This window comes from Chlorocebus sabaeus, chromosome 12, assembly GCF_047675955.1.
Source record: "Chlorocebus sabaeus isolate Y175 chromosome 12, mChlSab1.0.hap1, whole genome shotgun sequence".
Classification (NCBI taxonomy): Eukaryota; Metazoa; Chordata; class Mammalia; order Primates; family Cercopithecidae; genus Chlorocebus; species Chlorocebus sabaeus.
Genome location: NC_132915.1, coordinates 70061538 through 70087083, shown reverse-complemented (window position 1 = coordinate 70087083; position 25546 = coordinate 70061538). Strand labels below are relative to the sequence as shown.

The window sequence follows — 25546 nt, the reverse complement described above, 5'->3', positions numbered from 1 at the left end:
AGTCAGCCCAAATGGACAATCTGTGGCTATTTGGCCAGAAGAAAAAAAATAAAGAAAAGAGAAAGAAATATCTAGTCCCAAGAGAGGAAGTATTCTATGAAGTACAAGCAGGAGTCGCTGGGGTGGGGAAGAAGGATTGTATGAGAAAAAGAAAGATAGCAAAACAGGACTATTCTTCCTTTAAAAATATTCTAATATTAGACAACTGGAATCTCATAATATGTTTTTGCCCACAATATATGCCTCATGTAAGAAATCCTGGATCACTTGGGAGAATTAATAAAGCTATAACTTTAGAAGTACACTCATTCATTCAACAAATATTTTTTGAGCACCAACTACTTGTCCTAGGCAATGGGGATAAATTAGTGAATAGACAGACCAAAAATAAATCCCTAACTTCATGGAGTTTATATTCTAGTGGGGCAAAAGATAATAAGCAAGATAAATAAGTAAAATATATAGTATTTTAGATAGTGTTAACTGCTAAGAAAAGACATAAAGCAGAATAGGGAGAATACAATGTGTGAGGTGAGGCAGGTATTAGACAGGATTGCCAGAAAAGGGTTCACTGAGACAGTGACTTTTGAATAAGAAACTGATGAAAGCAAGGGAGTTCAACACAGAGATTCCTACTGGAACGGCATTCCTAGGAGAGGGAAGAACAAATGCAAAAACCTGTGGTGAGAGTTTGACTCACCTACTAGAGGAACAGCACTGAGGTCAGAGTGGTGTACGTGGAGGAAATACGGGAAAGATTAGAAATAAGGTCATACAAACAACAGAATTCAGAACATGAAATAAAAGGCTTGATAGGTCACAGGAAATACTTAGTCTTTTACTCTGAGATGGAAAATCTTTTTTTTTTTTTTTTTTTGAGACAGAGTCTCCCTCTACCACCCAGGCTGGAGTGCAGTGGCGTGATCTTGGCTCACTGCAAACTCCGACTCCTGGGTTCAAATGATTCTTGTACCCCGGCCTCCGGTGTAGCTGGGACTACAGGCACGTAACACCATGCCTGGCTAAGTTTTGTATTTTTAGCAGAGATGGGGTTTTGCCATGTTGGCCAGGCTGGTTTTGAACTCCTAACCTCAAGTGATCTGACTGCCTTGGTTTCCCAAAGTTCTGGTGTAAGCCACTGTGCTCGACTGTAAAATCCTTTAAAGGATCTGGAGCAGAGGAGTGACACGCTTTGATTTAAGTTTTAAAGGATAATTCTGGTTGATATGTTGGGCACAGACTGCAGGGGGCAAGAGCAGAAACCAGGAGACCAGTTAGGACACTATTATAATTATCCAAGCAAGATTACTATAATAATCTAAGCCAACGTGATGGTGGCTAGGACCAAAGTGGTGGTAGAGGGAATGTTGAGAAAAGTGGTTGCATTCTGGATAAATATAGATTTGTAGATAAATCAACAAATCAAATTTGTTTATAGACACCAGTATCATACAGGTGAAAAGGACTTTGTATAAAAATATTAATAGGTGCTCAACGTGTGTTAGTTGAATTGAATTCTCTACCTGGCAGTTCTGTTTAAAATGCTATGCCTTGCAGTAAGGGATCTGTGGCTTCTTTTTTCTTAGACAGGGTCTTACTCTGTTGCCCAGGCTGGAGTACAGTGGTGTGAGCATGGCTCCCAGCAGCCGTGACCTCCCAGGCTCAAGTGATCCTTCCACCTCAGCTTCCTGAGTAGCTGGGACTACAAGCATGTGCCACCATGCCTGGCTAGTTTTCGTCTTGTTTTGTTTTTGTTGTTATTTGTGGAGATGGGGTCTTGCTATGTTGCCAGGGCTGGTATTGAACTCCTGGGTTCAACCCAATCATCCTGCCTAGGTTTCCCAAAGGAGCTCTGGTGAAACACAAATTTTCTAAAGATGACTTTGACTTTAAGCACAGACTTTGGAGTCAAACAGATATGTGTTTGAAGCCTGGTTCTGCCACTTAATGACAAATTACTAAAGCTCTTGAGTCTCAGGTTTTTCATCTAGACAATGTGATATTCTATCATTCTTGACTGGGTGAGCAAAAGGAGTAGAGATGTAAGAAGAGGTTAAGTTTCCTTTTAGCCCAGAATTAGAATAGGAGGTGATCAAATAATATTTTTATTGCTTAAAAAATCCCCAAGCTCTGTCCACTATAAAAGCCTAGAAACAATCACCAACCTGGTAGTAGTAAGCACCCTAGATCCTAGATTGTGTTCTCCAAATACTTTTTCCTACTAAAAGTAAAGCTATTGGTGAAATAGCTGATTCCAGGTCTGAAGCAAAAAATATAGAAATGAATCTGGAATATTTGGACATAGCAGATAGCAAGTGAGCTATCAAATACTAGGCTCATGTCAAATGGATCCAGAAGTCTACTTGAAGGGCCGCCCACAGGCCAGAAATAGAGTAATTTGAATACTAATTAAGGATAATAACTCCAATGGATTGATATAGCAAATATATTAAAATCATACTAAAAAATTCTAGGCCTTGTTCATAATGATGCTAAAAATGAAAAAATTAATTGATAATTCTAGGAGGATGCCAGGAAACCAATTTATTATTTTAAAAATTGGTAAATAAAGAGGGAGAATCAAGCATTCATCCTTCCTTTCCTATATGAACTGTACCATTCAGTAATCTAATAGTAGACAAGGGGAAGTTTCTCTTTAATGAATTATTCCAGGTAATAACGGTAGGATAGATGTTAGAATTAGAATATCATCATTTTGCAACTCCTAATGAACAATGGGCTCTAGGCACTGAGCATCACTAAGTGTTAACATCATAAAAATAGACACAATGAAACATTATGTCCCTCCTAAGAATGAATGTACCATAATAATAAAACAGTTTGCCAAAAATTGAACTGTAATTCTAACACAAATGATAAATGCTTGAGGTGATGAATACTCCACTTACCCTGATATGACTATGACACATTGTATGTCTGTATTGAAACATTACATGTACCCCATAAATATATATACCTACTAAATACCCATAAAAATGAGAAATTTTAAAAAAGAAAAAAGAAAAAAAAATGAACAATAATCAGATCAAGTCTTTAGATCCAACAGCTAACTTACAGGAAATACACAGGTCTGAGGAATAGGTTTATCCCACCTGAAGGGAGAATCATCTTACTGAGATAATCAGTCTAGACTAAGACATCAAGTTAGGTCAGGGGTTAAGCCACAATAGCCAAAAAATTATAAACAAACAAACAAAAAAAGCCAAAAGAAACAAAGAGAGATGGAGAGTGAATCTATAGATTAAAAAAGACTTGACATACCAGCCAATCACAATATATAGCCCTTATTTGGAATCCATTTCAAACATGTGTAAATAAACAAAAACATTTATGACATTTATGAGACAATGGAAATTTGAACATCAATGGGCCGCTTTATGATACTATGATATTAAGTGATTCTTGCTACATTTTTTGAAAAGTATTATCATGATTCTATTTTAAAAGGTCATTTCCTCTTAGAAATACATATTGATATACCTAGAACTTAAAGCATAAAAAAAAAAAAGAAATACATATTGATATAATGATATCACTGCAATATCTGAGATTTGCTTCAACATGGGAAGGGGAGAAGTTAATGAAGGAATACAGGAAATAAGATTAGCATGACCTGGTAATTACTGAAGCTGAGTGATGACACATAGAGGGTCATTTTACTATTCTATTTTTGAATATGTTTGCAGTTCTCCTTAAGAAAACATTTTAAAAAATGAGGCTTAAAAAAAAACTTAGTGTCAAAGTCACTGACTCTTTCTTTCCCATCTGTAATTTGCAGAAAATTCAAGATATATTTAATATTGGCTACAACACGGTGACTATAGTTAATAATAATGTATTATATGCTTGAAAATTGCTAACAGAGTAGATTTTAAGTGTTGACACCATGTATAAACATGAGGTAGTAAAGATGTTATGTACTACCTCGTAATTAATTTAGCCAATTCACAATGTATACATATTTCAAAACATCATGTTGTACACCATAAATATATACAATTTTTGTCAATTAAAATATATACATTGGAAAAAAATAAAATTGGACTTCTTACCACCTCTGCCACTACCACTCTGGTCCAAGCCAACATCAACTCTCAGCTTCTTAATTAATCTCTCTTCTGCTTTCATCCTTTGACAGTCTATCCTCAACACAGCAGTTAGAATGAATCTTTCAAAATATAAGCTAGATCATATTTTCCGTGCCCAAACACTTCAATAACTTTACCCTCTTGTGCAATGTAAAAGTAGAATCATTAAATAGTATACAGGCCTGCAGTCCTTACTCAACTAGAGCCACAGTGGCCTCCTTGCTAAATGTTTCTTGTAAATACAAAGCATGTGCCCATTTCTGGACCTTGCACTTGGCATATTCTCTCCCAGAAAGGTTTGTTCCTTCATAATCTTTAAGTATTTGCTTAAATATTACTTTCTTAAGTGAGGTCTACCCTGATCACCCTATTTACATTTGCAAACCTCTACACTCCCTATCACCCTCACCTGTCTTATTTTTTTTCCATAGCATGTATCCCTATCTGACATAATACTATATATACTTCAAAAATGTATTCACTTGTTTATTGGTTTGTTTCCCACCCACAAAATGTAAGATCCTTGAAGTCAGGGATTTTTGTTTTGTTGTTCACTGCTATATCCCACATATATAGAGCAGTACCTCATGATTAGTAGGTGCTAAATATCTGTTATTAAATGAATTCTTTCAATTTTCAGATCATTGCTTTTTAAATTCTGAATTCAGAGACTAGATCATTGCTTTTTATCACTACACTTCTCAATTAAGTTTGTGGGGTAACAACATGTGAGGTGGTGCCTGTGTTTGTTACTGAAACAGCTAAGTGATTTGACCATTTCCTCATTTGGGAGCCTTTGGGAGGAAATATCCACATTCGCTGAAAAAAAAAAAAAACAACCAAAAAACAAAGGACATCAAGGTAGGGTAAAGGTTAGGGTCACCCCAGTGGCAAGAAGAGTATGTAGAGCTGGTTTTCTTGTAGCCTAGAGCTAAAAGGCAATGCCACTAGATGGAATTCCATGAAGGTGACCTACAGCCTATGGCCATTGCTTTTGAAAGTAGTTAGGTTCACAAGGTTCTGTAAGTGTCCAATAGAAATTGTGGCTGACACCATGGATTGCCTGGCTAATATATATGCCCATCCTCTTCTAGGCTTCTAGGCCAACAGAACCCTGATTTTGGTTGTTCTCCTTTTAAGTAAATACGTACTTCAGAGAAGACTGGGTCCTTGCCAAACTCAGAAGGTGACTTTGTTTTTCTGTTTTTGTTTTTGTTTTTGTTTTGAGACGGCATCTCGCTCTGTCATCCAGGCTGAAGTGCAGTGGCATGATCTCGGCTCACTGCAACCTCCACTTCCCAGGTTCAAGCAATTCTCTGCCTCAGCCTCCTGAATAGCTGGGATTACTGGTGCCCACCAAGGTGACTCTGAATGACATAGCAATCGGGAAGTTTTCATTTTCCTTGCCAAGGGATGGGATTAGGCCTGTGAATCAAAGGAATGGAAAGAGCATCTGCCACAGGGCTCCTGAGAAGATTTTCCACGTTCAAAAGGTAAATAAGATATGGGCATTCAATTTTTCTGCTTCTCGATATTGTGGTCTACATGCAATGCCTGAAATTTAGGCAGCCACCTTGAAATTAACTCCAAGGAAAGCTAGCCTAAAGTACAAGCCAACATCCTGATTATAGCAGAGGATAAAGATATAAAAACCCAGGTCCTTGCTAACATCATTGAGCCACTGAGTTAACCAACCCTGGATATTACCTCTTGTTATGTAAGACTGCTTGATGTGTAAAATAACAGATGTGCTTGTCATCTAAGCCACTTTTATGTTATTTGTATTAACAGAAAATGTGCATTAATGATATAAATTTCCATGATGGACCCAAATGACTATAGAGCCACCCAAGCAAATATGAAATATTTCAGGAAAGGAAATCAGTTAAAGCACAGACTGCATTTCTGAACTCTAGTTGATTGTGCTACCGGCCCATTACTTCTTATTATACCATTTAGTCTATTATTTCCGGCTCCTTTTTGAGGCCTACATGGTGCTTCATGTCAGTTCCCAGCCTTTTCTTCCAGGCTCTATTTGCTGTGTGAGATGATCTTTGCAGGAAGTCTAACTGTTTATTACTCTGGAAGTTTTAGTTTGAAGTTTTTTTAGTTGACAAACAATGAATGGGATTACTAATTATCTTCTGGGGTCCTTGTGACCTTCCAATTTTGCCAGTTGAAGTTCTCTATCTGTAGGTTATGCTCTCCTTCCCTCAGTTTTGGGGCTTACCTTGACTCTAATCAAGGCAAGATTTAAGTCTAACTCATTAGTGAGATTAGCAAGAGTCAAATCAACCTAAGCGAAGCCTGACCAGATAATGTAATTCAGTTTTCTGTCTTGCTCCTGCAAACCAATCCTAACCTTGCGCCCTAAGGTCTGGAAAATTGATGTCCATCCACCCATCCATCCATCCATCCATCCACCCAGCCATTCAACAGCATTATGGTCTTAGTCACTGGAGCTCCAATTATGTTCTTTGTAAACTAACTTCAAAACCTTCCTAACACCCAAATTTCCTCAATTTCCTAGCACCTCAATTTCCTTCCTTTTGTGAGTTCTCCTAAGGAATGAATTATAAGGCTCACTTCTGGCAGACTGACAAAATTAAAGTAGATCATATTCAAATTCTTTTGGAGTACAACACTCAATTTACGAGTTTTTTTTTTTTTTTTTCTTTTTTTTTTGGAATGGGAGTCTCACCTTGTTACCCAGGCTGGGATGGAATGCAGTGGTGCAATCTTGGCTAATGCAACCTCCGTCTCCTGAGTTTAAGCAATTATCTTGCCTCAGTCTCCTGAGTAGCTGGGACTACATGAGCCCGCCACAACACACAGCTAATTTTTGTATTTTGGGTACAGATAGTTTCACCATGTTGGTCAGACTGGTCTCAAACTCTATTGCAGGTGATCCGCCCAACTCAGCCTCCCAAAGTGCTGGGTTCACAGGCATAAGCCACCATGCCCAGCCAATTTATGAAATTTTTGTCATAAGAAGACAACTGCCTAGACTAAATGGTAGTAGAGGGAATGAGAAGAAAAGGATAAATATGGGATGATTGACAAACAAGATCAACAGAACCTTTTTTTTTTTTTTTTTTTTTTTTTTTTTTTTTTTTTTTTGAGACAGAGTCTCACTCTGTCACCGAGGCTGGAGTGTAGTGGCATGATCTCAGCTCACTGCAACCTCTGCCTTTAGGGTTCAAGCGATTTTCCTGCCTCAGCCTCCTGAGTAGCTGGGATTACAGGTGCCCGCCACCATGCCCAGCTAATTTTGATCAATAGAATTTGATGTGTCTTGGGACTGAGGAAGTCAGAAGGAGTTAAAGATTAGGGTAATATTTTGAGTCCAAATTACTGAGGAATAATACTTTTCTTCATAACAATGGGGAAATTGACAAAGGAAGCTATGTTTTAGGTTACAGTGGGATATTTAAATGTAAATTATGGAGGGAGATAACTAACTGAACTAAATTTAGGAAAGAGAGCACAACTGTAAATTCAGACTTGCAAGTCAGTCTTATCGAAGTGAAGTAGAACAACTGAGTTCTGGGGAGAAAATATAAATGCAGGAAAGGACTCTATTGACTGATAAATGTGTGTGTTTCATAATCTGCACATAAATGATGAGACCAAAAAGGTAATCTGCTATGCTGTTTGGAAAGACAGTCAATTAGACATCCAGGATTTCTTGTTATTATATATATCACTCTGTATTCAAGATACAGATGCATCCCTTTTGAACCCTGAGGACTACCTCATAGGGTTGTAAAGGTGTACAAATGGTGCAATGCATAACCTGTATAGTTATCTAGCAGTCCTGCCTCAGTGGTTGACTGTGCTAAATGGCGAGATCTTTAAAATCAATGAAAAATATCTTTCTCACCTCAAGAATCCTCCGTGCATAGAGAGTGGAACAGAATATGCCCTCAGCTTATAGAGAGTGGAACAGAATATGCCCTCAGAATATGCTTGCTGAATGAGCTCCCAGAAGGGCATTGTTTCAAGGTTCTCTTGACCATCTTCATTTGGAAGTAGCAAAGGCTTCATAAGATACATCAGAGCAAAGCCTGATGCTGCTCTGTTCATAATTTTACAGCAATCATTTGTACTTCCAGAGGCTACCCTGGTTAGAAATCATGAAGTGGGTTCCTCCCACAATACTGAGGACACATAGTTTGGGGAGATGATCCATGGTAGCACGTTCATTGTGGTCAAGTGTGATGACATCCTCCTAGCACATCCATTCTGACAACAGCAGAATCATTAGCTTCGATTCATTAGAAGGGGATTTTGATGAATAAACCTTTAGCTACACTTCTGAGAAGGCTCCAGAGTTATGAGGCAAAAAAATTAATTCCAACTACTCAAGCAGAGACACTGGGCAATTTCATAGTTATTAGTATAACTCAGATATAACATTTTAATAGGAGGCATCCTCAGTGATGAAGATATTTTCTAGATGAAGATATTACTGATGAAGATATTACCAGAAGAGGGGTGCTATGAATACCAGAGAAAACTGCCTTCTGTTATAGTTTAGTCTGTATTTTTTATGTATTTGTGTTAGTGTGTTCTAGCAAATAGGAGGTAATTCTTATGGAATTCCTATCTATAATAATGTTCCAGGAATAGCTTTGTGTCTATCTGGTGTTACTAGTCCAAAGATTAAAAACGCTGGATATAATTTTCTCTGAAAAAAGTAAAAAACCTATTAACATAAAAGAATGTAGCTAGTAGAGCCACTCTGGGCCGACTATCTGTATGTCAGTATGTCATTTACTTGGTTATCTCTGCAGAATATACCATTTATCTCCAAGTTTTGGAAAATTAATTCTGATTTTTCAATATCTAGTTCAAATTATCTCTCCTTCATGAAACCTTCCCTAAAACTTCTCCTCATTGAATATTCCCTTCCTCTATCTTTCCATACCATTTTGTTTGTATTCTTTTCTAGTACATATGCATTCTACCTTATACTTGATTTTTTTGTAGATTATCTTAGCCCATTTGTGTTTTTACAAAGGAATACCTGAGGCTGGGCAATTTATTTAAAAAACAGGTTTATTTGGCTCATGGTTCTGCAGGCTCTACTAAATGCATGGTGCCAGTATCTGCTTCTAATAAGGACCTCAGGAAGCTTCTAATCATGGGGGATGGTGAAGGAGCAGCAGCTATGTCACAAGGCCAGAGAGAGGGCGAGAGAGAGGGCAAGAGAGAGAGAGAGAGTGGGGAAGGGTGCCGGGCTCTTCTAAACAGCTATCACATGAACTAATAGAGTGAGAATTCAGTCATTACCTCTGGCATCAAGCCATTCATGAGGGATCTGCTCCTACGACCTAAACACCTCCCATTAGGCCCCTCTTCCAACCACCGGGGATCAAATTTCAACACAAGATTTGGAGGGGACAAATATTCAAACTATAGCATAAATACAGCTCATCTACTCCATTAGAGTTAATTTTGCTTACCTTTGTATTCCCCACAGTATTTAGTCCAGAGCATGGACCAGATGATAATTATAATAGTTAATATTCATTGGGCACTATTTTGGTGCCAGGAACTGAACTAAGTAAGAAGTTTGTGGGCATCAGTTCATTTCATTCTCATAGGAATGTGGTAGTTTAGGTATCATTATTATCCCCATTTTTCAGATGAGGAAACTCAGAATTAAAGAGATGTCACAGAGTTAATAAATAAATGAACAGGGACTAGAATCAATATAGGTCCAACTCCAAGAACTATTCTCTACTCTTTATTCAATATACTTAGAGAATTGAAGTGTAATAAGAACTCTGTTGTCATTGAAAGTTATAAGTGGAAATATAAAGATTTTTTTTCTGAAGTGCTAAAGCTTTTTGCATTACCAGTCAAATCAATATTTTAAGAACGGAATGCAATAGTTATGGTACAGAAAAGACATGAAAGGATTCCCCTGGATCAGCTAAAATATATCCTATGAGGTCTTCACTAAATATAAGAATATAACAAGATAGATCTACTAAGATGAAAGAAAAGCTATCATTCTTTACAAATAGATAGGAAACTTCCCAAATAAAAGCAATACAGATGGCAGAATAATACAAACTGGAATGAAAAATTGGATATGCTATGCCCTTATTGAGTGACAAATGCTCTGTGATATATACCATGTTAAGAAATACTAAGAAATATGAAAATAAATTTTAAAAATGGGAGGTGAGAACAAGTAAGCTTCTTCTGCATTAGAAACATTTAAAAGGAGACCATAAAAGTGCCAGAAAAGGTAGCATTTTATTGTAGGAGATAATGAAAAATGATTTGGGAAATGAAGGAAAACAGGATTTAGTACCCTTTTTGAAGTCAAAGATCTGAAACTCAGTTAAATTACAAAGAAAATAAAACATTTAAGGAACTGCAGGAATTGCAAGGAATTGTCACCATTAAAGGTTGGCAAAAAGTCTGGCTCAAAATAAAATTTAGAATTTTTTGAAAGTCTGTTTTTGAACTTTTTTCAGACAATAATAATGCATGCCTCTTGTGAAAATGTTTTCCCATAATTTAAACCATGAGTGTTCTCATAATACCACTATAAGAAATTTCTACTATCTCTTGGCCGGGCACGGTGGCTCATGCCTTAATCCCAGCACTCTGGGAGGCCAACGCGGGTGGATCACGAGGTCAGGAGATCAAGACCATCCTGGTTAACACGGTGAAACCCCGTCTCCACTAAAAATACAAAAAATTAGCCGGACGTGGTGGCGGGCGCCTATAGCCCCAGCTACTTAGGAGGCTGAGGCGGAAGAATGGCATGAACCCAGGAGGCGGAGCTTGCAGTGAGCCAAGATCGCGCCACTGCACTCCAGCCTGGGAAACAGTGCGAGACTCCGTCTCAAAAAAAAAAAAAAAAAAAAAAAGAAATTTCTACTATTTCTTTAAATCTTTGCAACGTATATGATACATATGTATAACTGTGGTTATTTTTTAAATTATTTATTTATAAAAACGGTTTCTACTACACATATCCTTCTGCAGCTACTTTTTTTTCAGTTAACAGTATGCCCTGGACATCTTTCCATGACAGTACATATAGATTAATTACATGTTTTAAAGAGGCTAAAAAGTATTCTACTGTATGAAAAATAGATTATATTTAACAACTAATGATTAATTTACCTGTATTTTGCCATTATAAACAATGATGAATGAATATCCCCTGTGTGTGTGTATATATAAATATATATGTATTAGTTTGAGTGTTTTATAAGGCACATTTATAGTTGCAGAATCTAGAGTTAAAGAACATGTAAATTTTTACTGCTTTTTTTCTACCTTTTTGTTTGGTTTAAAAATCTTAATACTATCTGAAGCACAAAAGAGCACATATTAGAAGAAAAAGAGGAAATAAGGAAACATACATATATGAAACATATGAAGGGTAAACCAGAAATCAATATAGTTGATTGTCATCAAAAGCAGGGAAAATAAGACAGAAAGGACATGGGACTGACTGAAATTTGTCTAAACCTACTTTTCCATGTAGTTTCAACATTTGAAAAAGTTAACTCAATAAGGATGGGAAGGAAGGGAAATTAAACTGAAACATATAAAAACAACTGTATTTTAAATACACCAGCACCTTGGGAGGCTGAGGCAGGCAGATCACTTGAGGCCAGGAGTTAGAGACCAGCTGGGCAACATGGCAAAACCCCATCTCCATTAAAAATAACACAAAAAAACAAAAAACAAAAACAAAAACAGCCAGGTGCAATGGCTCAGGCCTTTAACCCCAGCTACTTTGGGAGGCTTAGGCTCGAGAATTGCTTGAACCCAGGAGATGGAGGTAGTAGTGAGCCGAAATCGCACCACTGCACTCCAGACTGGGAGACAGAGTGAGATCCTGTCTCAAAAAAAAAAAAAAAAAAGTATTCGTAACTCATGGAGTTTTAACATGTTTGTTTCCATTGAAGTAACTGTCTTTTTGCTACTCAAATTGTCCATCTTTGGAAGCTCCTTTAACACGGCTTCTGTGGCCCTTTGACATGACTCCAGTATGCTTTGTTAGACACCTTGCCATCCAGCACGACCAGATGAGCCAGACTCATTTCGTATATTACTTGTCCCAATTTCTAAGCTGCCACTTCTCTAAGGAGTTCTGGTTCCTTTTAGTGGTATTGAGAGACACAATCTGGGTGATGAAGGTGATCCTTCATGGGGTTAGTCATTACTTTTAGGCTTTTTCAGTAGACAGTGCTATGAAATTCAGAAATATAAATTTTTAGCAGACAAGTATACCACCAGTTTATATTTGTATACTTCTTATACTGAAAATCTTAGTTACTAATGAAATTGACATATTCACTTGCTTCATCTTACCTTTACATAGTGATCCATTTATTTGTGTTGTGTCAAAATAACAGTAACAGTATTAATAATAACAGTATGTTTACTGAATACAGTTTAGGATTTCTTTGTAGCTCTCTTTGTCCTTAGGATGTATCCTACTATGACTGCAGAGTCAAAATTACTATGCTTTAAAGTCAGTTGGGCTGGGCGCAGTGGCTGACGCCTATAATCCCAGCACTTTGGGAGGTCAAGGTAGGAGGATCACTTGAGGTCAAGAGTTTGAGACCAGCCTGGCCAACATGGTAAAACCCCATCTCTACTAAAAATACAAAAAATTAGCCAGGAGCGGTGGTGCGTGCCTGTAATTCCAGCTACTTGGGAGGTACAGGCAGGAAAATCACTTGATCCTGGGAGGTGGAGGTTGTGGTGAGCCAAGATTGCACCACTGCACTCCAGCCGGGATGAGAGAGCGAGACTCCATCTCAAAATATAAAAAATATAAATAAAAAATAATAAAGTCACTTGAAAAATTCACTCTGCAGTTAAGCTACCAACTTAATACACAGGTGTCTTTGTTTAATTTGGCTATCAATCTTTAAGGACTGCTCATTGTAGACACTTAAATTTTTTTTTTTTTTTTTTGAGATAGCGTCTCACTCTGTCGCCCAGGCTGGAGTGCAATGGCACTATCTCGGCTCTCTGTAACCTCTGCCCCCCAGGTTCAAGCGATTTTCATGCCTCAGCCTCCTGAGTAGCTAGGATTACAGGCGTGTGCCACCAGGCCTGGTTGCTAATTTTTGTATTTTTAGTAGAGATGGGGTTTTACCATGTTGGCCAGGCTGGTCTTGAACTCTTACCTCAAGTGATCCTCCTACCTTGACCTCCCAAAGTGCTGGGATTACAGGCATGAGCCACTGCGCCCAGCCTATAGACACTTAAATTTTTTATAATTATGGAAATAATTTATGAAGTTTCAAAATCAAAACTATAGAACAAGATATACTCAGATAAGACTAGCTTCCATCCCTGTCTCCTCTACATTATCTCCTTCTCCCTTTATGTAAGAGTCTTTATTCATTTTTCATTTACTCTTCTATATTTTAAAAATATAAGAAAATATTTTTCTCCTCTTTCCCAGAAAAAAGGTTACCTATACTCTTTAGCACTTTACTTTTTTCTCTTAACAATAAACCTGGCGGCCACTTCATAGCTATATATAAAATAGAGAATATCATACACAATATTCTGCGCTTGCTTTTTTTATTCCAGATCATTTTATAACATTATATAAAAATATTTATCATTACTTCCTACAGATGCATAGCATTCCATTGTGTGAATATACTCTTGTTTATGTAGCCAGCCCTCTAAAAGTGTATTTGCAGGCAGGGCACGATGGTCACACCTGTAATCCCAGCACTTTGGGAGGCTGAAGAGAGCAGATGGCTTGAGCCCAAGTTTGAGACTAGCCTGGGCAACTTGGTGAAACCCCATCTCCACCAAAAAAAAAAAAAAAAAAAAATTAGCCAGTTGCGGTGGCACACATCTATAATCCCAGCTACTCAGGAGCCTGAGGTAGGAGGATTCCCTAAGCCTAAAAAGGTCGAGGCTGCAGTGAGCCATGATTGTGCCACTGCACTTCAGTCTGGGTCACACAGTGAGATCCTGTCTCAAAACAACAACAACAAAAAAAGTGCATTTGCTTTCAAGCTTTCTCTACTACAAATAATGCTGCAATTAAATAACCTTGTGCATACATTTCTTATTTTTACCACGTGTATAGAATAGATTCCCAGAAGTGACAATGTTAGATCAAAGGTAAATGCATATTCTGGTTAATTTTGCTGGATATTGTTATGTTTCCCTCCATAAGGGTTGTACCAATGCTATGGTTTGAATGTCCCTCCAAAATTCACGTTGAAATTTAATCGTCGTTATGTCAGTATCGAGGTGGGATCCCTAACAGGTGATTTGGCCATAGGGGCTCTGCCCTTATGAATGGATTACTGCTGTTTTCATGGGAGTGAGTTCCTGATAAAAGTGAGTTTGGTCCCCCTTTTCCTTCACTTGTTCTTGCCCTCTTTTGCCCTTCTACTTTCCACTGTGGAATGACACAGCTTGAAGTCCCTCAGCAGATGCTGATACCTTGATATTGGACTTCCCAGTCTCCAGAATTGGGGGAAATAAATTTCCTTCCTTATAAATTACCCAGTCTGTGGTATTCTGTTGTTGCAACACAAAACAGGCTAAGGAAACCATTTCCATTTGATTCAGGAATATGTGAATGCTCATTTCCCTACAGTTTTGCCATCAGAACATGTTGTCAAACTTTCGGAGTTTCGTCAATCTGAGACATAAAGCATGTTATGTCTTTGTGATTTTAATTTTTATTTCTTTTATGATGAACAACATTGAGCATATTTTCTGTGAACTATCTAGATATACTCTTGCTCATTTTTATAGGGTCATTGGTCTTTTTCTTCTCTACTTTATATATGAGGAGTATTAAACCTTTGATAATGATATAATTTGCAAATATTGTTTCCAATTTGTCTTTTTTTTTAAACTTTGCTTGCCACATTTTCTGGAAGGAAAAAGTCTTTCTTATCACTATGTAGTCATATTTATTAATCTTTTTCCTATCACTTCTATATTTTGACTCACAGATAGAAAGTTTTCCTTACACCCAGATTCTTCACTGCAAACCTTCTTGGTGTCTTTAACATTTTATAATATGTATAAGCCTTACAATTCAATTAAATAACAATTTAAAGCATGCACCTGTGTGCACCTGAATACACACACACACACACACTTAGTTTACAATCTATACAACATTGAAATAACCAAAGTTACATACATGAAGTTTACAGTCATTACTTCAAACTACAGTCTAATATTTTAGCCCAAATTCCTTAAAAGAAAATGACTTGAAAAGAGATGAATGACAAAGTGACAGGAAAGACTTGAATAAAAGGACCCAAACCATGTCTTCTGAAATCTATAATTAAGATAAACTATGAGTATATGTCTAATAAACTGCCTGAAAATGAGTAGTTATGTTGGTGAAATGTTAATTTTACTATTATAAAATCTAAAACACCACATATTTAGACACAGGTTGAATTTAAAATACTTTGAGATATAGTGTAATGCCTGATACATATTAAATACTAAAAATTTATCTGTTGAACAAATAAATGAAAAAATAAATGAATGACATACCCATCAGAATTGGAAAGGTGAACAAGTGGATTCTGATAGATTATATAACATTTTTCAAGAGGCTGAGTTAATACTGATGACATAATTTAGACAAGTATAGTAAAAGAATAAAACAACTTTTTAAATTAGTGAAGTTTATTTAGTACTAGTGTTTCAATGATTAAGGTTTTCTATGAGCAGGATCTATTTTAATACCAAGGATTAGGATGAGAATCCTGGTGACTCATAAGTGGGAGAGATGACAACTATACTGAATGGCCAACTAAGAATCAAGAGGACCTGGGTAGGTTACATGATGAACCCAATTCAATTCAGCAAGCATTGATTGAGTGTCGTTAAGTACTACTAGACATTGGAAATAAAAAAGATGACTAAGACACTCTTCCATATTAAGATGCTCATCATCTGCGGAGAAATAAAATGTGTAAACAAATAAATATATTTCAGTATCATAGGTGGTATAACAGTGGTTGAGTACACAAGGTACTGGAGGAACAAAGGATAGAATGGTCAATTTTACCTAAGTATGCCTGGGAAAGTTCAAAATGTGGATACAATAAGATGCTGCATTTGGGTCCAAAAATCACAGCCATATTAATATAGGATGTAGTTTAGGCAGTTTTAAGTATAAAGCAGATTTAGAGCTTTTATTTGAAAAATCTTAAATATGAATCAACTGTATTTCATTGCTAAAATGTCAACAGTGATAGTCATGTAACACTCTGAGCTCATCAGACTGGCATTGTATTCTGTTGTAAGTACCACATTTTCAAGGGAATTTAGACAAATATGTGCATATCTGGTGAAAGCGATCAGGATGAGAAGGAGACTTGAAAGCATATTATATGAAGAATGGGTGAAGGAACAGATAGTACTAAAACTGGAAGAAAATTTCTTCACTTGGCCAGAATGATTCTTTTATAAATACATAAGTCAGACGATGTCACTCCTTTCCTCAAAACCTTCTCATCTCATTCAGAGTGAAAATACATTCTTGACAATGGCCTATAAGGCCTACAGGATCAGGCTACTGTTCTTTCTCTTTCCTCATCTCCTACCGCTTTCCTTTTGGTCATTCATTATAAGGCATATATATATTTATTATTATTATTTCAGACAGTGTCTCACTCTGTTGTCCAGGCTGGAATGCAGTGGTGTGATCATGGCTTACTGCAGCCTCAACCTCCTGGGCTCAAGTGATACTCCCATCTCAGTCCCCCAAGTGGCTAGGACCACAGGCATGCACCACCATGACTGGCCAATTTAAAACATTTTTTTTTTTGTAGCGATGGAGTCTCCCTATGTTGCCCAGGCTGGTCTCAAACTCCTGGGCTCAAGTGATCTCCCGCCTTGGTCTCCCAAAGTGCCGAGATTACAGGCATGAAGACTAATTTATACTAATTTTCTTGTTATTTTGAAAAAATTCTATGCATGCTCCCATCTGAAGGCCTTTATTCTGACTGCTCCTTCTGCCTGGAATGAATGCTCTTCCCTCAGCTGTTCACATGGCTAACATTCTCACCTCCTTTAAGTCTTGCTTCAAATGTCACCATCTCAATGAATACTATTTTGATTGCTTAACCTAAAATTACAACCTTTCCTCCCCAGCTACCCCCTCCCTGGTTCTCTTAATCCCCCTCACTTTGGCATTTTAGTTATAATCTGTTGTCATATTTGTAAATGATCATCTGCACCTTGTAAAAGCTTAACAGCTAAAGGAGGTACAAAGAGACCTCCTTTATTGGTCCTGTGATTTGTCATAGGAAAAATGTTGTGCCTAAGAGTTGACAATATTAATACTATAGGAATAATAATCATCCGGATTCCCTCTCATCCTTTTTTTGAGTTATAAACTATGAGTAGGAAAAAAAAAAACAAGAGGAAATTATGTAAACAAATATGGCCCCATGACATAAGGTAATTAGAAAATTAATGCTCAAATTTTCTTTAGAATTTATGGCATATACAAAATTAATTTTTAAAAGGTTAAATGAAAGTAAATGGATGTGAAGTCCCTTTTTACCAGTCATAAAAATATTCGCTGGCCCTGTGCCCAGAGTTTAAAAGAAACCAGCATGAGTCTAATGAAAAACAAGCTGTAGGTTTCATGGAAATTCAATATATACTCTTTCTTTTCCTTTTAGTTTTTGATTGGTTTCCATGGGAATCTAGGCTTGTTAGATCTCTGAATCTATTCATGGAAAGCAGATGCTTGTATTTTCATGACTTGGTAAAAATGGGAGTCAGAGAAGAGATGAATATGATTAGAAAATGAATATGATTGTAGGAAACATAATCATATTTAAAACAAAATTCCACAGCCATGTAGATTTTAAAACGAAATCTTCAAGGCTGCTCTACTGTGTTTGAGAGCTATCAAGAAAAAAAAAACACTGGATTTAAAGAAAGAAGCTTTGGGTTCAAATCCTGAGTTCTGACCTATGAGAAAGAAACCCTTCAGTACTTCTTTGGAGATTTGACAGGAAAACTGGATCTGGGAATTACTCATGACCAGAAGAACAAGAAGTCTGAGAAAGGAACCTTTAGCAAAGTATGTAAATTTTCTCCCAGTGCAGCAGTATCAGGAACATTAAGATGAGAATCAGAAAATCAGGATAATTCGTCACTCTGCAAGTGACAAGGTGACCTTGAAGAACTTTTTCAAACTATACCTCAGTTTATTTATATAGAAAACACATAATATACAACTATTCCAACTGCTATGAAGCTACTATGAAGCTAAATGAAGTTTTTTTTTTCATACTAGAACCCCGTTAGAAAAATTCAAAGTTGCGATTTCAGTCAGAATGTGCTGACATGTTATTCCTTGTGACTAAATTTTACCCATGTAAACAGAAGTAGATAAACTATAATCAAAGTGTTAAAGGACAGACAGGTTTTTATTTCAACTCTGGTTTTTTTTGTTTTGTTTCTTTTTGTTTTTTTGTTTTTTTGTTTTTTTGAGTCGGAGTCCCGCTCTGTCGCCCAGGCTGGAGTGCAGTGGCGTGATCTCGGCTCACGCCTGTAATCCCAGCACTTTGGGAGGCCGAGATGGGAGGATCACGAGGTCAGGAGATCGAGACCATCCTGACTAACACGGTGAAACGCCGTCTCTACTAAAAATACCAAAATTAGCCGGGCGCGGTGGCGGGCACCTGTAGTCCCAGCTACACGGGAGTCTGAGGCAGGAGAATGGCGTGAACTCGGGAGGCGGAGCTCGCAGTGAGTGGAGATCGCGCCACTGCACTCCAGCCTGGGCGACAGAGCGACACTCCGTCTCAAAAAAAAAAAAAAAGATTCTAGGACATAAGAGTTTCAAATACTAAGATTTTCCTACATTTCTAAGTAATGTGGGCATCACATTACAAATGTCTTTTGGTGCCTTTTTTCGGAAGCATACCAACAGCCAAAAACTCACAAACTATCACTAATTGCTTACTCTTCAGATACCCATTTGCTACATAGCTTGTGGTAGAATGGGCACTTATTAAATCGTTTTAAAATGGACTAATGAGTGGATACAGCCACAGAGATGCCTAGTAGTATCCACTGAAAATGTTTAACTAACTAAAGCAAAAGGTATGAGTAATGGCACAAAACCCAAATTTTTTTTTTTTTTTTTTTTTTTTGGCTGCAATGAACATGTCTTATCCATATAACAAAAAGAGTTGAAGAAAAACAATGACAATATTTGAAACATGGCAGTCTGTTACCTTCAGACAAGATTATGGGAGTTCTACTGTCACTTTAACAATATTAGTTCATTTACATAACACAGTCAAATCCCAGATCTAAAGTTGTTTTCATACATATGCTGTACCATGTAAGTCACCAAGATAAAAAATGACTTTTCTTGACATGGATGGAATGTATATGTGTTGGGTTTATAGAAGGACTGAAATAGAGGTTGAGAATGTATAAAGAATGGAGGCGATTTATAATATAGATTCTTCATTTAAAATATTTTGCAGCTTTAAATAACAGCTTTAATTAAAATCTTTTCATTTTAATGTGTTAAACATAAAATCTAATTCTTCTACTGCCTCTTTTCCTGTGCTAATATTTTACTTATGCTTCAGCTGTTTAAATGTTGCTGCACAGTTTAATTACTTTTCTTTGCACTAGAGTAATTTGTCTGGTGCTTGTTGCCTATGGCATTATATCCTTTGTAAACTTGCAGTTACCTTATGTCTATCTCTTTCCCTTGGAATTTTCTGCCATTTCCCAGTCTGCTCAAACATATCTATTTCTATTAACCTTTTTGCTGTCATCATTTTAGAAATAACTTACTTTTACCTTAAAATTTTTGCATAAACTGCATTCAGATGGTTCAAAAAATAATACAAAAAGGTACATAATAAAAGCTTTCTCCCACCTCTGCTCTAATCTGCCCCATTCCTTCCTCTACCCTCACTCTGGATAAATCATTTTACTAGTTTCTTATATGTCTTTAGAAAGGTTTTACATTCTTAATCTTTTTGGTGTTTTTTTGTTTGTTTGTTTCTTTTTTTTTTTTTTTTTTAGAGACAAGGACTCACTCTGTTGTCCAGGCTAGAGTGTAGTGGCACAATCATAGCTTACTACAGCCTCAAACGCCTGGGCTCAAGCTGATTCTCCAGACTTGACCTCTTGAGAAGCTGGGATTACAGGTGCACGTGGCCTTGCCCAGCTAATTTAAATTTTTTTTTTTTTTTTAGAGACAGGGTCTTGCTTCGTTGCCCAGACTGGTCTCAAACTCCTGGCTAATGCAAACAATCCTCCTGTTTTGGTCTCCCAAAGTGCTGGGATTATAGGCATAAGCCACGACACCTGGTATTGTTTATTTTATTTTTTAATTTTCTTTGCAATTTATAGTCTTAATTTTACATAGTCTTATTTTTAACCCATCTCTTATTCACTTAATACATCTTGAAGGTATTTCCATTTTAATAGACAGACACCATCGCCATTCTTTTCACAGTTTCCTAGTTTTCCATTGTATAAATGTACCACATTTTTTAAACCAGATTCCTATTGATGGGCATTTGGGTTGCTTCCAACCTTGTTTTTGTAAATATTGCTGCCATAAAAAACTTCCACATATATCACTTCTTACTTGTGCAGGCTTATCTTTAGGATAAATTACCAGAAATGGAATTGCCTGGTCAAAGGGTATATGCATTTGCAATTTAGATAACTATCCTAGGAGCAGAGTATGAAAAAACTTATTTATCCACGGCCTCACCAACAAAATGAGGCGATAGGTGGGAAAAAAATCTTAACATAGTTTTAATTTGCATGACTTTTATATGTATATTTGAACATATTTTCATATGCTTGAGAGTCATTTTAATTTCTTTTAATGTAAACAGACCGCTGATTTTTCTCTAGGCTGCTTATCAATTCCAAGGAGCAATTCATATTTGCCCACTGTTGTAAGTGAAGATGTATTTTCCAGGTTGTCTTTGGCTTTATGTTTGTGGTTCAAGAAAGTCATTTTACAGAAGACTGAGTAAGTAGAGGTCCTGTACAGGTCTACAGAAGACTAGGCATATAAAACTAAGCATATAGTTGTGTTTTGCCCAATGTCATACAATTCGTGGCAGAGTTAAGTCTATAATTGAGTTAATATGTGATTAGACAGAAGAGGTAAAGGGGAAAGAATAGAATGATAACTAATTCAACACAATAATTTAACAAATCCATTCAACTAACATATATTTAGCACCTACTATGTGCCATGCAGTTTTTAAACCCAAGTGACTAAAAGAACACAGTATCATAAACTGATGAAGGACAATCAAAGGAAGGAATTGAAAACAGGTACTCAAACAAGTACATGTACACCTATGTTCACAGAAGCACTATTCACAATAGTGGAAACAGCACTTACATGAATGAATAAATAAACTGTGGTATATACACACAATAGTGTATATACCACAGTTTATTTATTATTTATTATCGATGAATAGAAAATATTATTCATCAATAAGTTAGCTATATACTGTCAACTGGAAGCTTATTCTAAGACACTATCTCTGTTATTTTCTCTTTCCCTTCTAAATCACTTGATTTCACCTAAGAAACTGTCTTTTAAACTCTAGACTCATTTAAAAAAGTTAATAAATACAGTGTCATTGGTTTTATAAAAGACAGAAAATACTATTCATCCATAAAAATGAATGAAGTACTGATACATGTGACAGCTTGGATGAACCTCAAAAACATTATCCTAAGTGAAAAAAAGCCAGACACAAAGGTCATATATGATTCCTTCTTACATGAAATATCTATAAATCCATAGAAACAGAATGCATGTTGGTGGTTGCCAGGGGCTAGGAAGACAGGGCAATGGAGACAAACTGTTTAATGGATAAGAGGTTTTACTTTAGAGTGATGGAAATGCTTTGGAACTAGATAGAGGTAGTGGTTGCACAACATTATGAATGTACAAAATTTCCCCGAATTGCTCACTTTAAAATGGTTATTTTGGCTGGGTGTAGTGGCTCACGCCTGTAATCCTAGCATTTTAGTGGGCCAAGGCAGGCTGATAGCTTGAGCTCAGGAGTTTGAGACCAGCCTGGGCAATAAGGCAGAACCCGTCTCTACAAAAAATACAAAAATCAGCCGGGCATAGTGGCACGTGCCTGTAGTTCCAGCTACTTGGGGGGCTGAGGCAGGAGGATCACTTGAACCCGGGAGGTTGAGGCTGTAGTGAGCCCTGATCACGCCACTGCACTCCAGCCTGGGTGACAAAGTGAGACTCTATCTCCCCCCTCCCCCCAAAAAAGGGGTTAATTTTATACTATGTGTATTTCACCTCAATAAATTTTTTTTTAAAATCAGATGACGGGACTGATTACAGGTAAAAACGTAAGGTCTTGTTTCAGATATGTTGAAATTGAGATTTTGGGAAGATATCCAGGCAGAGATTTCTAGAAGATAGCTGGAAATATAAGTCTGGAATTACGGGAGAGGCTAGGGGTAGAGACAAATATTTGAGGGAAAATGGCTGAAAGTTACAGAAGTAGATGAGACCTCTGACAGGTAGAATATATAGAAAGACTTTTATCTTGGTGCAGAAATGGGAGCTAAAGGAAAAGAGTTAATAAAGAAAACAATGAACTATCAAATGAGTAGGAGAAAAATAAGTTACTGCAGTATCAAAGTCCAGAGAAAATTCTGAAATGAACAAGTGGTCAATATATCAATGAATCAGAGAAATACAGAAGTACAAGAACTAAGAAAGGAGTAAGCCTTGGTAAATTAGGTCACATTGCGCATCATGAAAACAACAACAAATTTCTGTACCCTATAATATAAAACAAAGCAGCACAAAATATGTTTGTAAAAGAAATCTCTCCCTACATATTTTCATCTGTTTTGATTAAATAATGTTTCGACAAGGAAAACTATCAATAAGCCTGGGCATGGTGCTCACGCCTGTAATCCCAGCACTTTGGGAGGCTGAGGTGGGTGGATTGCTTGAGGTCAGGTGTTTAAGACCAGCCTGACCAACATGATGAAACCCCGTCTCTACTAAAAATACAAAAATTAGCCAGGCGTGGTAGCAGGCCCCTGTAATCCCTGCTACTCTGGAGGCTGAGGCAGGAGAATCGCTTGAACCCAGGAGGCGGAGGTTGCAGGGAGCCGAGATCACGCTGCTGCACTCCAGCCTGGGCGACAGAGCAAGACTCTGTCTCGAAAGAAAAAAAAAAAAAAGCAAACCATTGGCCAGGCGCGGTGGCTCAAGCCTGTAATCCCAGCACTTTGGGAGGCTGAGACGGGCGGATCACGAGGTCAGGAGATCGAGTCCATCCTGGCTAACACGGTGAAACCCCGTCTCTACTAAAAAATACAAAAACATAGCCAGGCGAGGTGGTGGGCGCCTGTAGTCCCAGCTACTCGGGAGGCTGAGGCAGGAGAATGGCGCAAACCCGGGAGGTGGAGCTTGCAGTGAGCTGAGATCTGGCCACTGCACTCCAGCCTGGGCAACAGCACGAGACTCTGTCTCAAAAAAAAAAAAAAAAAAAAGCAAACCATTAATAAAAGTAATTTAAAAACAAAAGTTGAAATCAATAAAATTACAAGGTTAAAGACTCTTTATCAAAAGTATCTAACTAGGATCTAGGCCTATATGCATCCCTTTTGATTTAAATAAAACAGATTTGTTTGAGCAAATGACAGAGCTGGAAAGGGTAGGAACTGGGTACAGAAACATTAATGGTTGAAGTATATGATAATGTTTCTTCAACTGAAATATAATATTTCCAATTAAAGAATAAAAAGATGTTGCTCTGAGGGTTAAATGTATAAGGATATATATATATATGTTTTTCTTTTAGACGTAATGTTACTCTTGTCACCCAGGCTGCAGTGCAATGGCATGATCTCGGCTCACTGTAACCTCCACCCTTTGGGTTCAAGCGAATCTCCTGCCTCAGCCTCCTGAGTAGCTGGGATTACAGGCACATGCCACCACACCAAGCTAATTTTTATATTTTAGTAGAAATGGGGTTTCACCATGTTGGCCAGGCTGGTCTCGAACTTCTGACCTCAGGTGATCCACCTGCCTCAGTCTCCCAAAGTACTGGTCTGGGGAGGTGTGAGAGGAGCAGCAGTAGTCCCCTATATCCCTCAGGTGTCCTTTCCTATCCAGTCTCCCCTACTTTAGGGCCAAAACATCTCCCTCTAATCAAAAGAAAACCTACAGATCCTTGTTTTCCCATCTGTAAAATAAGAGTAATTTCCAAGGGCCCTTCCAATTTTCATATTTTATAAGTGATTGTCAAGAATATTCACATACATTCTAAGTTCATGGCATATTCATTCATTGAAGAAACCTTCCTACTGTGTATATCTAAATTTTCCAACTGTCCTTTTGCTTTTTTTTTTTTTTTTTTTTTTTGAGATGGAATCTCCCTCTGCTGACCAGGCTGTAGTGCAGTGGCGTGATCACGACTCACTGCAACTACTGCCTCCCGACTTCAAGTGATTCTCCTGCCTCAGCCTCCCGTGCAGCTGGGATTACACGCGCGTGCCACCATGCCTGGCCAATTTTTGTATTTTTAGTAGAGATGGGGTTTCACCATGTTGGCCAGGCTGGTCTTGAACTTCTGACCTCAGGTGATCTGCCCACCTCAGCCTCCCAAAGCACTGGGATTACACGCCTGAGCTACCGCGCCCAGACCCAACTGTCCTTTCTGTTCCCATCTCCCCAGTGACTTTGATCCATCAATAATCCATTCTTTCTCCTAAATTTTTGGTGTCTCCTTTTCCTTAACATTTAAACATGTTCAAATACCTCTCATCTATTAGATTACAAGAGACTTAAAAGACCTATCAACCAAATGCAATGTACAGACCTTGTTTAGGTCCTGATTTGAATAAATCAACTGTAAAAAAAAGTTTAAGATATAATCAGGAAAATTTGAACACTGATTAGTAATAATATTACAGAATTATCACTAATTTTTTTTGGTACAATGATATTGTGGGGATATATGAATTATATATATACTGAATATAAACTGAAATATTTATGGATGAAATAATAGAATATATAATAAAACAGTTTGGTTGGAGTCTACAGAAAGAAGTTTATGAATTAATATTTATAGAAAGTGGGTGATGATTATACTAGGAGAGATTCATTATTATTTATTAAAAATTTTCCCACCACAATTTCTTCTGTTAATACTTTTCCTGATCAATAACCCCATTAATCAATCACTCATACTGTCTCCATATCCTCATTTCCTGTTTAATCAACAGTGATATATAGCCAGCTTGTATGTCCACTAAATACCATTGCTCTTCCTAAGGTCACTTTCTAACTGAAAAATCCAATGAAAGCCTTTTAATTTTTATCATATTTATATCCATCCATTTATTGAGTCATTTACTGG

At 37.2% G+C, this 25546-nt stretch overlaps 1 protein-coding gene across 7 annotated transcripts in view; it reads right to left on the bottom strand.

Moving 5' to 3' along the window:
• The window catches only part of INVS (inversin), a 234741-nt gene that overhangs the window by 171732 nt on the left and 37463 nt on the right, over nt 1-25546 (bottom strand). The window contains exon 1 of one of the 7 annotated variants that reach the window (XM_037982804.2): nt 5261-7186. The exons of the other annotated variants lie outside the window; for them this stretch is intronic. Coding sequence (XP_037838732.1) covers nt 5261-5344 — 84 coding nt within the window. The 5' untranslated portion in view covers nt 5345-7186. Of the gene's footprint in view, nt 1-5260; nt 7187-25546 lie in introns of those variants that run through there. 7 annotated transcript variants of the gene reach the window in all.